General features: G+C 45.8%; 1 protein-coding gene across 1 annotated transcript; it reads left to right on the top strand.

Moving 5' to 3' along the window:
• Positions 1–771: 771 nt before the first annotated feature.
• Positions 772–8,600, top strand: kcnj5 (potassium inwardly rectifying channel subfamily J member 5; the record flags this gene model as incomplete). Its single annotated transcript, XM_080006587.1, has 3 exons — positions 772–834; positions 2,989–3,862; positions 8,218–8,600. The coding sequence occupies 3 exons, from the start codon at positions 772–774 to the stop codon at positions 8,598–8,600; spliced, it is 1,320 nt and encodes a 439-aa protein (XP_079862713.1).
• Between the last annotated feature and the right edge of the window lie 6,058 nt (positions 8,601–14,658).

Raw genomic sequence — 14,658 nt, forward strand, 5'->3', positions numbered from 1 at the left:
CAGCGTGACTGTGTGAGGAAGGAAGTGTAGTTTGCGAATGTGTGTGTTTCTGTGTATGTGTGTGTGTGTGTGTGTGTGTGTGTGTGTGTGTGTGTGTGTGTGTGTGTGTGTGTGTGTGTGTGTGTTCATGGATATGTGTGTGGCTGAGGTGACTGACAATGATGTGCCTCCCCCTCTGGGGGTATGACGAAGTCAAAATGGAAGCAGCTGAGGCAGCCTCGTTCTACAGGCGAATTAGCAAACAGGGGGTGCACCGGGTCATGTCCCAAAGGTGACAGCTACCTTATTCTAACATTAGTTTACCCACAGCGGTTATAACCCACAGAGGTTATATTTGAACATACATATACTGTGTATATATAAATATATATATTAAACCGCTGTGGGTAAACTAATGTAGGATGTCTCTCCTATATCAGACTAAAAGGCAAATATTGACATATTGGCTGATTTTTTTCCATGGTGCATAGAAAATAATGGGTCTTGCTGTTTACTGTATTTGTCAATACAGTATGGGTTGATCGGTCTGGATTGATCGGTATGGATTTATCCTACGTGACTTTTAACCATTGAGTTTAACCATTATTGCTTGTACTGTTGTCAGCTGGTCAAATGAGCTTATTAAGCAGCTGCATTTATAGATAGTAGAAGGCGTCTACTCAGTACAAATTGGTTTTTTTTTCCTTTGTTATTTTTTTGTTCTAAAAAGAGTGTCGGAATTCAAATAACACTCAAAATGTTCTCTCGACAGGTGTTGAGCTTCAGCTGAGGATGGCAGGAGATTCTCATGTCCTGATGGACCGCGACATGGAGATAGGAGTGACACCCGGACAGGTAAACAGCAGCAACAGAGAGGGAAATAAAATGACCTTTTTGGGCCGAAGATGGGTGAAGAAAGAAAGAAGGAAAGAAAGAAAGAAATTGAGAGAAAAATATGATTCGTGATGTTCCAATAATCGGAACAATCCAACTTCAATCCAACTCCAAATACTTGATTTATCTCTCAAGAGGGAGAGTCTTCTTCATGAGGTCTATGTATTGTGTGTATTGTGTCACTATTGCAGGCCTATTAAATACTATGATAGTCCCATTTAAAAAAAAAAAGGCAATGAAATTATTATTTGTACAACAATTAATTGTCGACTAAAATGTCACGGTCAGGACAGCCCTGAAGACACTCCCTCTTGTCTCCCAGTGGTGGAATAGTTTTTTGTTTTTTTTCTTTCCTGGTTCCCAAGCTCAATAGATCTTCTCCTCTCTAACTAAGTGTGCTCAGGAAAGCTAAATGGGGAAAAAGCCCACTGCCACTTACCACTGACACAGAGGAAAAGCTAATGAATTTGTTTATGGAGCAGTGGCCCCAGGGATCGTATTGACCGCGGGGGGGCCGAGGATTGAGCTGCGTTTCAGGTGACGACTTAATCTATCACTCCATTAGCCACTTCTTTGAAAACATCAAGTGAGAAAATGAGCGGCTCCCCTCTTTTCCCCATCCAAAGCCAGCAGCTATACATCATAGTTAGGGCGGAAAAAATAAGAAACGGTACAAGGATCATCAATATATCGGGTGCTTTAAATCAAAAGAAGTGCTTTCTGGTCACACTGGGCACTAGCTGAGCCTGCTGACATTGTGTCGATGCATTGTCATTGCGCGGCTAATTACTATACTAATCCATGCACGTTGTCTTTTAATTTCTCACCTTCATCCTCTTATTACCGCAGGCTCCCGCGAGCAATCAATAGGAATCCATCACGGCAAATGCGATACTGTACGTGCGATTCTCGTCTAATGCGCTTAGAAAGTGGAAGCGTTGGAAGCGGTGAAAGAAGTATGTCAATCGCGGGCAGCGCTCCAACGAAACTTTATAACGCGCGTCAAATTGATGCTCACAGCGCCACCGGTTCCTTATCCAGTTTCTTCCCGATCAAAGGTATCGGGGCATCTTGGGCGTCCCGTCCTTTAGCGTCCGCACTTGGAGAGGGAAAGAAGCAACTCCGCCAGGATGAGACCTTTCCGTCTCGACCAATGTCGCCCCCGGAGAGAGCCGGACCCCAGGTGTCCGATTAAGCGCCGCGAGATCCAGAGGGCAAGAGTCTCATCTCCCTCACAACACAATTCTCTTTTTTCATTTAACAACTCTGAGATTTTAACAACCCGAGACAAAGTGTCAGCGCTCTGTGCCCTTGACCGGTTCGGGAAAAAAAGGCATCATGTGCTGAACTTGACCGATTGTTTTTTCGTGTTTTTCGTGGAAGACGGCCGCCGGTGTCCTTCGAATGTCTTTGAACGACTTTCTACCTTCTACTGTGTGCAAAAGAAGGGGGGAGGGAATGTGTGTCTGGGCATATGTCTGTCTTGTGTGGGAGCCTGCTGGGCCACGGGTGGGGGGGGAGGTAGAGAGGATCTGTTCCCGTTCCTTTTCCTATCCAGGCCTGCCAATGTTCCATAGGGGACGGGGGCAGGAGCACAGGGGAGTCGAAGGAAGGCTGAGGCACAGCTGCGGAGCCAGATCGCCTGGCTGGAGCCCGGCCAACACGCACCGAGACCTGCGTGTCCTTCTGTCCTCATTCTGTCCTTGCCCTCTCTCTCTCTCCCTCTCCCTCTCTCTCTCTCTTTCTGTCACTCTCCTCTCTCTATCACTCTGCATAACACACAGACACACGCACAGCCTACCAAGTGCCAGTCTGGGGTGACGCCGCGCAGCGACTCTATGACAGCCCTTATTTTTATTTGATTCCGGGCAGCGTGATCTGGCTGTTGCTGTATTTCCACCGGTGGAAATAAAATCCTTAAATAATGTTTACGGTAATGTCCAAAGGTAGAATAAAATCGCTCCCAAACAACTTCCTGGAAGAGATCAAAGGGGTCAACGGAGCATGAAAGAGAAATATAGCGAAATCAACATTTACGAGTACCATAAAATCATAGATAAATTTGCTAAAACGGCCCTGCTTGCCATCTTTTGATGTCCTCTTCCCTCTGCGCAGGTGAAGAAGCTTCCCAAACACTTACGGGAGGCTCAGATCTCGACGGAGCGCACCCACCTGATTTCAGACCCGGTCAAAAAGCCACGCCAGCGGTACGTGCAAAAGGACGGCAAGTGCAACGTCCACCACGGCAACGTGCAAGAGACATACCGCTACCTCAGCGACCTGTTCACGACGCTGGTGGACCTACGCTGGCGTCTGAGCTTGCTGATCTTCACCTTGGTGTACGTGGTCAACTGGCTGTTCTTTGGCTTGCTGTGGTGGCTGATTGCGCTCATCCGCGGAGATTTGGTGCACGCCGACGAGGAGGGCTGGACCCCCTGCGTCGAGAACCTCAACAGTTTTGTCTCGGCCTTCCTCTTCTCCATAGAGACAGAGACCACCATAGGCTATGGCTACCGGGTCATCACAGAGAAATGTCCGGAAGGTATTATTTTGCTGCTGGTGCAGGCCATCTTGGGCTCCATTGTCAATGCCATGATGGTGGGATGCATGTTTGTCAAGATCTCACAGCCAAAGAACCGGGCCGAGACCCTCATGTTCTCGCACAAGGCCGTGATCTCGGTGCGGGACAACAAGATGTGCCTGATGTTCCGCGTAGGGGACCTGAGGAACTCTCACATCGTGGAGGCGTCGATCCGCGCCAAGCTGATCCGCTCGCAGCAGACCAAGGAGGGAGAGTTCATCCCGCTCAACCAGACGGACATCAACATCGGCTTCGACACGGGGGACGATCGGCTGTTCCTGGTGTCCCCGCTCATCATCTCCCACGAGATCAACGAGAAGAGCCCCTTCTGGGAGATGTCGCAGGCCCAAATGGAGAAGGAGGAGTTCGAGATCGTCGTCATCCTGGAGGGCATGGTGGAGGCTACAGGTACGAACGGAGAGGGGGGTTTGAGGGATGGATGGATGGATGGATGGATGGGATGAGGTAGTGTGTCAATGGATAGACAGTGAGACAATTGGGGGAGGAGGAGAGGGAAGTGATCAACGTCATTTGTTGCCACAAGAGTTCTCAGGGAAACTACCACAACAAGGTGCTGTTGGCTGAATAGTACAATGACGTCAATGAAGAGATCAAAAAAAAGTTTATAGTGCCAGCTTAATGGGGATACTGCAGGTGCCGTGAGTGACATTCTCTCTTTAGGAGTTTCTCTATACATACTATACATACTGCCACCCTAATTTCCTCTGTTTGGACAACAAACCTGTCACTTTGATATTGTTTGTTCCAAAACGAATGAACTGCAGGTCCGTGTTTGTATTAAAAGGCTCAGAGCGCTCTGAGCTAATTCTGTAGGTATAGGCTCCCTCGGGACGGCTCGACAAAACAAAACATCCTCCCCCAGATCTAAAACTATTATTAAGGGACAATTGAATTTCTGCGAGGAAACGTTTCAATTCAAATCGAGGAAAGGGGGTCACAAGATCAACAAGATGTCCTCCGAGCTCAGTGGCTTCTGAGAGATTTTCAAAGGCTTTCCATTTGTGAGGTGCCCTGCTCGTGTTGCGCTATCCATTGAAAGCCACGTAAGGAATATTGATTGATTCCTATGTATCATGGAGAATAAAGACCGTTTTCCAGAATGCATCCGCGGCTAATTGCTTGTTTGCTGTCCTAGTATGTTTTTCCCAGTGGGGTATTGGCTAGCTCAGGTAAACATGCCCAGGCTGCATTGTTTATTGGCCTTTTTTCAATGACTGATTACCATGCGCTCATTTTAAATACAATGCATTATATATATATATATATATATATATATATATATTTTTTTTTTTTTTTTTTGCACATCATCATATTTTACCCGGATATGAACGAAGAAGACAACCCGCAGCATAAGCAACATTTTGCAGCCATGTCCTCAACGCTTCCACTTTTTCCTTCATCCTCTCCTTCGTTCATATTTTTCCAGCAACCATACAGCCCTTGAAGGCAAACAACCGCAGATTTTCATGCATGTGAACATTTCTACTCTATTTATCTAAGCCCCCCACCCACCCACACACACACACACACACACAAAGCACCAGTAGTCATCGTGCTCGCTGCTCACACCGTTGGATGCTTGACTCAGGCATTAAATCGCCTTACGCTCGACCAGCAGAGACCCCGGCATGCGGGGCTTTATGGCGTCACAATCTCTAGCCAGCGAACGGTGAACAAATCTGTCCGCCCCCGACGCCACGACACACACAGTGTTTTGTGGCCCCTACTTCCTCTACCTCAGCATCATTATACTAAAGAGACTTATAGATCCGCGGTCCCAAGGTTTTCCCGCCCCGGGGATTAGCAGAGAGGCTTCCTGCCGACCTGGCGGGAGTTGTAGCATCAGATGATATTCATCCAAAGCAAGCGAGTCGATGGACTCGGGGGAAATATATGGCCTTCTCGTGGCTAATGATATTGATTCTGGTGGACTTTGTGTATATTACAAACAAGTACTGCGTTTGACACATGGGCGGAATGATAATTCACCATTGACGGGGACCGTTGTCGGCGACTTTTTAGCGTGGCATGGGGCGTCCGTATTTTAAGGAAATGAGAATTTTCACCTGTTCTTAAAAATCTAATCTATTGACCAGGTCTGATTGAGCAGAGTGCCAGTGCCAGTTAACTTGTCATGATCATGTATTCATTATGCCCTTTAATAAATCTGTAATGGGTTTTATATGAATGGGTAAATAATGTACAGGCTTGGGGGATGTGCCCGTTGCCAAATCAGGGATCTTATGTACAGGCTTTGACAGCCCAGCACAAAAACAGCGGTCCATGGTAAAGCTCATTCCTTCTCTTGTAAAGGAAGAAAGGAAAAGCAGGCATTATCCTACAGATTATTCAACAATTGATCACATAAGCTCAACCCCAAATGAGAAAAATCCAAATCCGCTGTTGTCATCGGATCACACAGGCCAACAGAGCTGATCTATGAGATAAAATATGACTGGCTGCATCATCTCTTCCTTCAGAGAAGGAATTTTAGAAAGTGACAGACAACTGGGTGGTGAAATGGCTTCATTCTTCTCCCTAATGGCCTGACATCATCTTTTTTATTTTTAGATTTATTTATTTATTTGTTTGTTTGTTTCTTTGTTTGTTTGTTCATTTATTTGTTAATTTATTTATTTATTCACACTCCCCTGACTATCTGCCCTGTGGTTCTCATCATAAAAAAACAGCGAGCCAGGGCTTTGAAAATTACTGTCAACATTATTTCCTCACGCACACCCACAGCGTTTGCACACCGAACCTAGCAATTACGGAGTGGGAGGTTGATGATTTCACTTCCCGCAGAACCTGCTATTTTGTCCTTGACGCGAGGACACGGATGATGATAAATGTGCCTCAGATCTCTGCTGACATAAAATATTTTCTTAAGGACACAGAATGCCCCTTTTGAATATCAAAGAAGCAACTTGTTTTTTTCTATGATTAGTTGCAGTTGCAGTATATCAACAACTGTCATTAACAGAATTATTTTAGATTATTCAGATTATTGTTGTCCAAATTAGGAGGTTTTAAAGTCAAATTAATAATATGTAATTATTATTATTATTATTATTATTATTATTATTATTATTATTATTATTATTATTATTATTACCAGGGGTCTAGCCTGGAAACTGTGAGAAATTAACTTGATGGAGTAGTAATGCTGATGAGATGAGCAAAAGCACAAACTGATGCTACGTTCCATGGGAACTCAAGAATTTGTAATTGGTGTCAATACCAAGTAATGGTGTGTTTTACTGGAACTCTGAAAACTGTAATTCGTATCTACTGAAACACGACTAAGCTAGACCCTGCGTATTGCTGCCTGCAGCTATATTTATAACAATAATAATAATAATAATAATAATAATAATAATAATAATAATTATTATTATTATTATTATTATTATTATTATTATCATCATCTAGGTTAATGTCTAAGCAGAAAGCCCTTATGCCTACCATCAGTGCAGCCGTCTAGAAATAGCCCGGAGCTCCCTGGCCTTGAGGTGCTAGATAGCCGGTCACTTGTATTTTTCTTTTTTTTTCTTTTTATGGCGAGGAAGACACTTGCCACTAGCTCCCCTACACCTCTCACTCTTGCATTTAAAAAAAACAGATCCAGGATGTTATACAGTTGCTTTGATTCTGACACTTTGACTGGCTAGTTAATGCCGCGAGGTGAAACTGGCCGCTCCTGTGCAAGGTGCATTGGCTTTTATATGCCTGAAAGCCCCGGAATAGTCAACACCGTTAGAGAGTGGGACGGATGAGGAAAAAATGAGGGAGTGACACCTGCATGGACAAATTCCTGAATGCCTTTTTTGCCCTCAAAAAGGACACACTTCTAAGTTTTGATGGATAGATATTGGAACAGTGAAAACACGTAACGACTTGAATGGTATTAAGGTTTATTATAATAGTGCTGGAGGTATGACTGGGAGGCACGGCGTTGCTTTATTGATGTGCAGCCTCCAAAGAGGATAAGCTATAGCCCAGCTAGTTGTTTTCCGTCAACATAAAGTGAATTATTTTTCGGAGAGAATAAGCTGTGATTGGATGCGAATTAATGTGAAGGAACAACAAGAAGAACAAGGAGAAGAAAGATCGGATTGGGTTTAGTCCCTCTGAACCACACAGGGAAAAAAACATCCACCTTCACACTCTTGGAAAGCGAGAGAAATGATAGAGAAAGCCACAGAAATGAAAGTAATAATAACGCTGAGGTTTCAGTACGTGGCGTGGAGCTCACAGTGCCTTTTCTTTAACGATGGCCGTTTGTTACAGCGGCAACTCGGACCGCTATCGACCGAGGGCCGCGGTGGCCCTATTTTTGTAAATAATTAACTTTTTTTCTGTCTTTCTTCCAACACCCCTTTCCATCTGTCTTCTGTGTGTGTGTGTGTGTGTGTGTGTGTGTGTGTGTGTGTGTGTGTGTGTGTGTGTGTGTGTGTGTGTGTGTGTGTGTGTGTGTGTGTGTGTGTGTGTGTGTGTGTGTGTGTGTGTTAACCTACTCAATTTGGAATCTGCTGCAAAATGCGCTGTTTGCCTTGAGACCGTGTGCATGTTATGTGTTTGTGTGGGTGTATACATCTGTTATTTTTGTATACCATGTGCCCGCATGCGCGTTTGTTTGTGTTTTGCGACATGTGTGTTTGCGGTGTGTGTGTGTGTGTGTGTGTGTGTGTGTGTGTGTGTGTGTGTGTGTGTGTGTGTGTCCACCCATCTCCGTGCGGCAGGGATGACGTGCCAGGCGCGGAGCTCCTACCTGGACACCGAGGTGCTGTGGGGCTACCGCTTCACGCCCGTGCTCTCGCTGGAGAAGGGCTTCTACGAGGTGGACTACAACAACTTCCACGACATCTACGAGACCAACACGCCGTCGTGCAGCGCCAAGGAGCTGGCGGCCAAACTGAAGGAGGGCCCGCTGCTGCCCCAGCTCTCCGTCCTCACCCCGGAGCCCAAGGCCTACCCCAACATGGACCCCCTGCTGTCCCCCGGGGACCCCCTGCTGTGCTATGAGGAGGACAGGGAAGAGAGCGACACCGACAGGGGCGGGGGGACCAATGGTTCGGCCACCGGCTTGGAAGCGCAGCCTCTGACTGACGGACTGACCGATTAATCGATTGATTGATTAATCGATTGGTGGATTAATCGATCGACCGCTCCGGCTGAAATTCCACCGGAGTAATGGACAAATAAGATGCTTCATTTAGTCAATGGCCAGCTTGTTCCATTGCATCGCTTGGAGAGCCAAGATTAATTTCCCCAACCCCCCTCCCGACCCCCACCCCAACCCATGCAATACTCCTCTACTAGAGTGTCAATCTATAGTATAGATTGGTTTGGTAGACTCACAAGTACACATACACAGAGGCACACATATATCTACAAATGTACTCTTTTTAGGTCCTCGGCGGGGGTGGAGGAGCATCTTTTTATAATCGTAACACCTATTGCTATAATAAACTCGAGTTCTATACTGTAAACTCAAAACTAGTAGCCATAAGTACCACAGGCTTCTCATGGATGCTCATGGATGTATCCTGATTTTAGAGTGTTGTTGATTCAGCTTCATTTTTGAGCAAAGTGTCAATCTCATAACCTGACCGATGACGACAGTAGCTGCCTCTTCGTTCTGTCGCACGGTGTTAAGGGAAAGTTTAGGGAACACGCAGATGATTAAACCCCTTAAATCTCTTAATTCTCTGCCTGGTGATATTATCCAGAGTGTCGTCGACCACACGGACGAAACAAAATTGCGCATTACCGTTCTGGCGTAGCCCTCGTCGCACCCCGGCTAAATCCACCTGGTAATATTTACTTTTGTCTGAATTATCCCAGTACATGGTGGGGATATACCGTCACCGTAATCCTTTAATCGTGTCCCCCAACACACCGGGAGCTCCGACTCCGGGACGTTACCAGCTACTGTAGTACCTCCTTTTGATACTCATGAATCAGGGTTGAAATTAACACTCGCCACTACAGTAGTCACAACCGCTAATACAAAAACTTGAGTCCTGTGGCTTTTAAGTCTATCCACCCTACAAGCCATTTTGGCAGGTAGCCAGCCAGTGTTTGCCTGCTCTACTATATTCTATTCTGAGAAAAGACGAAAAAATATTTTTGCTGTGGAAGAAAATAAACCATGAATTTGCCATGTTCCTCGTTGGCCAGTTGATTGAAAAGGTTTGGTTCCATGCCATATTTTTAATGAAGCATAAAGCACAATTCCCCCCGAATAGACAAATGGACTGTGGTGCATGCCAGTTCAGGGCAGAAATCTCACCTACAGTACATGACAGGTTTTAAATATTTATATTAAATATTTAAGTTGAGCTACAGTTTGAAATGCACCTTGGTTTTGGTCACAAGGCACATTAGAGATGCCTCCTCCAGCTAAATCTAGTATTCTTTGTATTGCTTATCTGCTTTTGTTCATGTTCTGGTTCTTGAAAAGGTTGATCTTTTCTAAGGTGCATGGAAGTTGAGGATGCTGATGCTGAGACGAGGCCTCTATAACGTCCCCTCCCCCCTCCCACCACCATTCACTGTGATCTATGTCTTGCAGTAATTTCTTACTAACACTTCACCTTTAGATTTCTCTTCATCATTAGGATTCTCCGGCACTTTTTAAAAAATTATGCACTGGCCCCATTTCACAAACTGTCCCTCGTGACTGTTTGCTTATGACCCGCCGCCCGGCCCCGCCCGGGTGTCCCACGGAGGATGAAGCCCGTTTTTTTTTCTTTTCAATTCTTCTTCTTTTCTAAAGGCATGTGTCGGAGCTTGCATGAACGAACCTCGCCCCTCTTTATCCCCGTTCGTGAAAGAAAGTTAAATACAGTATGAAATACAGGGTATTTTCTAAGCATGCAAAAATCTGACATTTCGAGACGATATATGTTCAAATGATTTGTTTCAAATCATTCGGATTCGTTGTGGCGCAACCAACCAACCTACCAACCAACAAACAAACAAACAAAGAAACAAACAAACAATGCAACAATGCAATTGCAAATACCTCAACTATCCCATTCCCCCGGTTTACTGTTTAAATTGCCTTTTTAACTGTTGCTTGTCCCCGTCAATGTATTTTACTTTCACTGTGGCATTTAACATCTTATGTACCACCATTTGCATAAGAAACCGTTTGTCATTAGAGAAAGATTATCCTCTCAATGCTGGAATGTCATCTGTTCTCTGTGTTCTCATGGGAATAAACATGATATGGCCAAAAGAACATCATGTTCCGATTAGGTAATATGCACGCCTGAGCGAGTGTGGACGTAGTACTTTGTATGAGAACACGTGTGAGCGAGAGGGCTCCCTGTCGAGCGGGTGAAAAAGATCCACACCGACCGTGTGGGTCTGCGTACGAAAAGGTTTGGATTTTGGGGGGTTTCTCAATCAAAACCGAGACGTCGCCTCGAGGAAAGGGGAGCGGCGTGAGCGGGGGCCGTTGTCAGCTTTCAGTGGAGCGTGGCGGAAAAAAAAAAACACACCGATTCTACATACGGCTCGGGGGTGAAACTACTGCAACTGTGCAAAAGAATGTGGCGGAATAGAGTCGCAATTAGCGCGGAACAGCTCCGTTCTGTTTTGTGAAATAGCTCTTGGCGGGAAAGGCTCCTGGCAGCTGGGTGACACATAAGTTGGTTTATAAACACGCTGTACCCTGGATTAACACCGCGGCGACAACAACGGATCATTCTTTTCAACCCTTAGCTAACCCGACTCGACTCGGGGAGAGGACCTTTAAATGTTAAACGCGCACTAACAGCCATCGCGATCCCGGCCCGTGCCGTCAAACATCCCAGTGGATTAGCGTGACAGCGAGTTGCACAGGAAGACCAATGCTGCGGCCCTGAATCAGCTCAGTAGATTAGTGGGGGAAAAGGCTCGCAGACTGATTAAGAAGGCTGTCACGGCTATTAACCAGTAACTGAGAAACAACTGCACAAGTAGCAGGCATAATCACATTTATTCAGAACACCAGTCCCAGAGAGCGAGAGAGAGAGTGTGCGATGTTTCTGTCGGTGGCTGGTATGTTATAGAAATCCAGTGAATCAGAGCAATTCGCTGTCTTGGCTATTCTCGTCTGCGCCATTAAATTTGGAACCTAGATTGCCAGCCATCTGACAGAATCTGATTCAGACCTGAATAATGTAGGATGTTGAATAGAAAGGACGTTTTGAATGGTGGATTGAAATTGGGGCTTAGACCAGGTTTGTGCTGTGTGTACGTGTAGAAGTGTGTGTGTGTGCGGTGTGTGTGTGTGTGTGTGTGTGTGTGTGTGTGTGTGTGTGTGTGTGTGTGTGTGTGTGTGTGTGTGTGTGTGTGTGTGTGTGTGAAGGAGAGTTTCATCATGGAGACGCAGAACAACGTGCACATACACACAGCCACATAAATATACTGTGCATGCATAAAGATTAAGCAGTGAATACATTTTCACTGCGTGCAGTACATCCATCCCTGTCTCCACAACAGCTCTGAGACCATCTCTGCGTCTGAATCCTTCAATTTCCTGGCCCTGACGGAGACAGCTGCTCCTTCCTACTAATTCTCAGTGAGAGGATCCCTGTCCAGACACTGGCGTCCCTCAGGGTTCCGTCCCGGGGCCTCCGCTGTTCTCCTCGTTACACTGAATCCCTTGGCGGTGTGATCTCTGGCTTGCTTGCAGGAGACACCCCCCCGAGGCCGAGGTCTTGCCCTCTCAGACTGTCAAGTACCTCGGGGAGATCCTAGAGAACATAGTTTTAGAGAGAGACGGGTCCTCGGGGCAGTGACTGAAGACCCGTCTCTTCAGACTATGCCTGGAGCCCCGAGTGTACTTGCACTGATCTCTCTAGCTCTTTAGGGTTCTCTTTTACTTTTACTCTTCTCTACCTCCGTCTCATAAGAATCCCAATCGCACCTGATGCTACTTAAAGCTATAGAAGGCTGCAGCTGGCTGTAACTGCGATGATGTACAGCTGGTTTGACTAATACCGACAAAATGTACTTATCGTTAAACCTCTTTGGACAGAAGAGGAGCAGAAAGGAAGGAAGGAGGATAGGCCTTGTTTCTCAGAGGGTGATGAACGGCTTAGCGACAACCACCGAGTAACTAGCTTATTGTTCTAGTCCATTGCTGACTAATACCGTACTCCTTTTTAGCTGCTAAATAATGCATGCTGGTTACGAAGAGGGAAGCACTTGGTGCCATCATCAACAATGTAGTTGGAATGAAAGACTGTGTGTAGGACGGAGACTCAAAGTCTCGGAAGGTGGGAAGATTCTGTTTTCTCTATTTTGCTTTCTTTTCTTTTCTTGTTTATTTATTTATTTATTTTTTTTCCCAGCAGCATCTGCTTCTAGCGCACAGCAGTCAGCTTGGTCTCTTTCCCGTTGCTCTCTCTCTCTCTCTCTCTCTCCTCTTCTCACCCTCTCACTCCGATCCGGCGGACATGCTGACCCCTCTATCAAACAACATCCCACACACCGGGCGCTCAGACAAACCCACACCATCGAACACAAATACGGACACAAAAAAAAAAACCCGCCAAGTCTCGTCTTACGTTGTGGGGAAGGTTTTTTTTCCTCCTGCTTTGAATTCATTGAATTCCTCGGCGCTGATATTTTTCCCCAACAAGCCGACAACAATGAGGAGGAATATCCGACACATTGGAAATTGATTTAAGCGCCTTTTCGGGAAGTTATTACCTCGCTCCTCAGCCACTGGAGCCTGTTTTTTTCATTTTTTCTCGGACCCGGTTTGTTTTTCCGTGCGAGCCGGGACGCGGTGCATCGGTGGTTCCACTCTCTTTCGCTCACCGCCCCGCCTGCTTTGAGATGGATCTCTGAATTACATTTTTTCTGCTATCATACATGGCGCAGAGGGGGGATTTTCAGTCACGCTTGATTTTTTTTAGGTCAGCTTTACCTCAATATGTTTTCTACCACAATGGAAGATCTTCCGAGTTCCAATGTATTAGTTATCCATAAAGTAAAGGAGTTCTGCCATGCCTGGGAGTTCGTACTGTAGTTGGCGAAAATTAGGCTTTTGGCTTATAATAAGGGTTTTACTTTTATCAATTCAAACTCTCCTACCAGCTTTTAATCATGTATTGGAAAAACATCTTTAGGGCAATTTCTTCTCTTATTATTCTCATTTTGCTTGGTCCCCTGTTTGTTTTTTGTTTTTTCGTTTTTTTTTTAGTCTTTGATGAATAACACAAATTACAGCCCGTACCTCCCAAAATATACTTCCAAAGTATCAAGCGACAAAACGTTTGAAAGTGAAAGCGGCATGACAATGCTATTGGCACGGCAAGGATTGAGGAAATTCTAACAGCTTCTAATTAGATGAATAGCATGTACCCCTCCAATTGAAACCAATAGCAACAGCACATGATCTGTCCAAGCATTCAAGGGTGAAAACACAGACAGATGAGATGTTTTCAGAGCCTGGCAGAGGCTTGAAAACAAGGCAGGCTGGCAAAAATAAATAAATAAAATAGGCAGGGTTTCACGAGAGAGAGTCAATACCGGTCTGACCCTTTGATGCCGGGGTGATTTTGGCCTTTGATAGAGGCTTCTATGAAACTCACGCCGGTGTCCTCGATCCAAGCCGACTGGGCTCCACAGCAGCATGCATCAACGGCATACAAAGTGTTTGCAGGTGTCACAAAACCATAACGCCGAAGCGCACGGCGGCCCAGCCGGCGCGCAAAGATTATATTGAAGCACTTCAGACGTACATTAGCCTCTTCTCTCATCTGCCGACTGCGTGGTCTTACTGTACAACGTTTTTCACTGGCTGATCACCGCGCCGGGATAGCGAAACGCCGCTCGTCCAACAAGACGGAGGATGAATACGAAATGAAAAGGATTCGGAGCTTGGGGGATACAGTTGGAGCCATTTTTAATCCACGTTTTTTTCAAGCGCGTCTGACTCATCCAACTTGCAGCGGGGGAAAGCAACTGAAGCAACAGCTCTGGATCTGGATCTGGTGTCCGAGCGGTGAAAATGTGATGAACATTTGGCTTACTTTGTAGGTTTGCCCGTTAATGACACGGCGCTGGTCAAGCTCGTCACGCCTATATTTCCAGCTCACCAAGTATGACTATGCTTTGCGCACACCTCGCCGCGAGTGATGAGCAGTAGAGACCCAAATTCAAACGATGCAAAATAT

Source organism: Zeus faber (assembly GCF_960531495.2).
Source record: "Zeus faber genome assembly, chromosome: 9".
Lineage (NCBI taxonomy): Eukaryota > Metazoa > Chordata > Actinopteri > Zeiformes > Zeidae > Zeus > Zeus faber.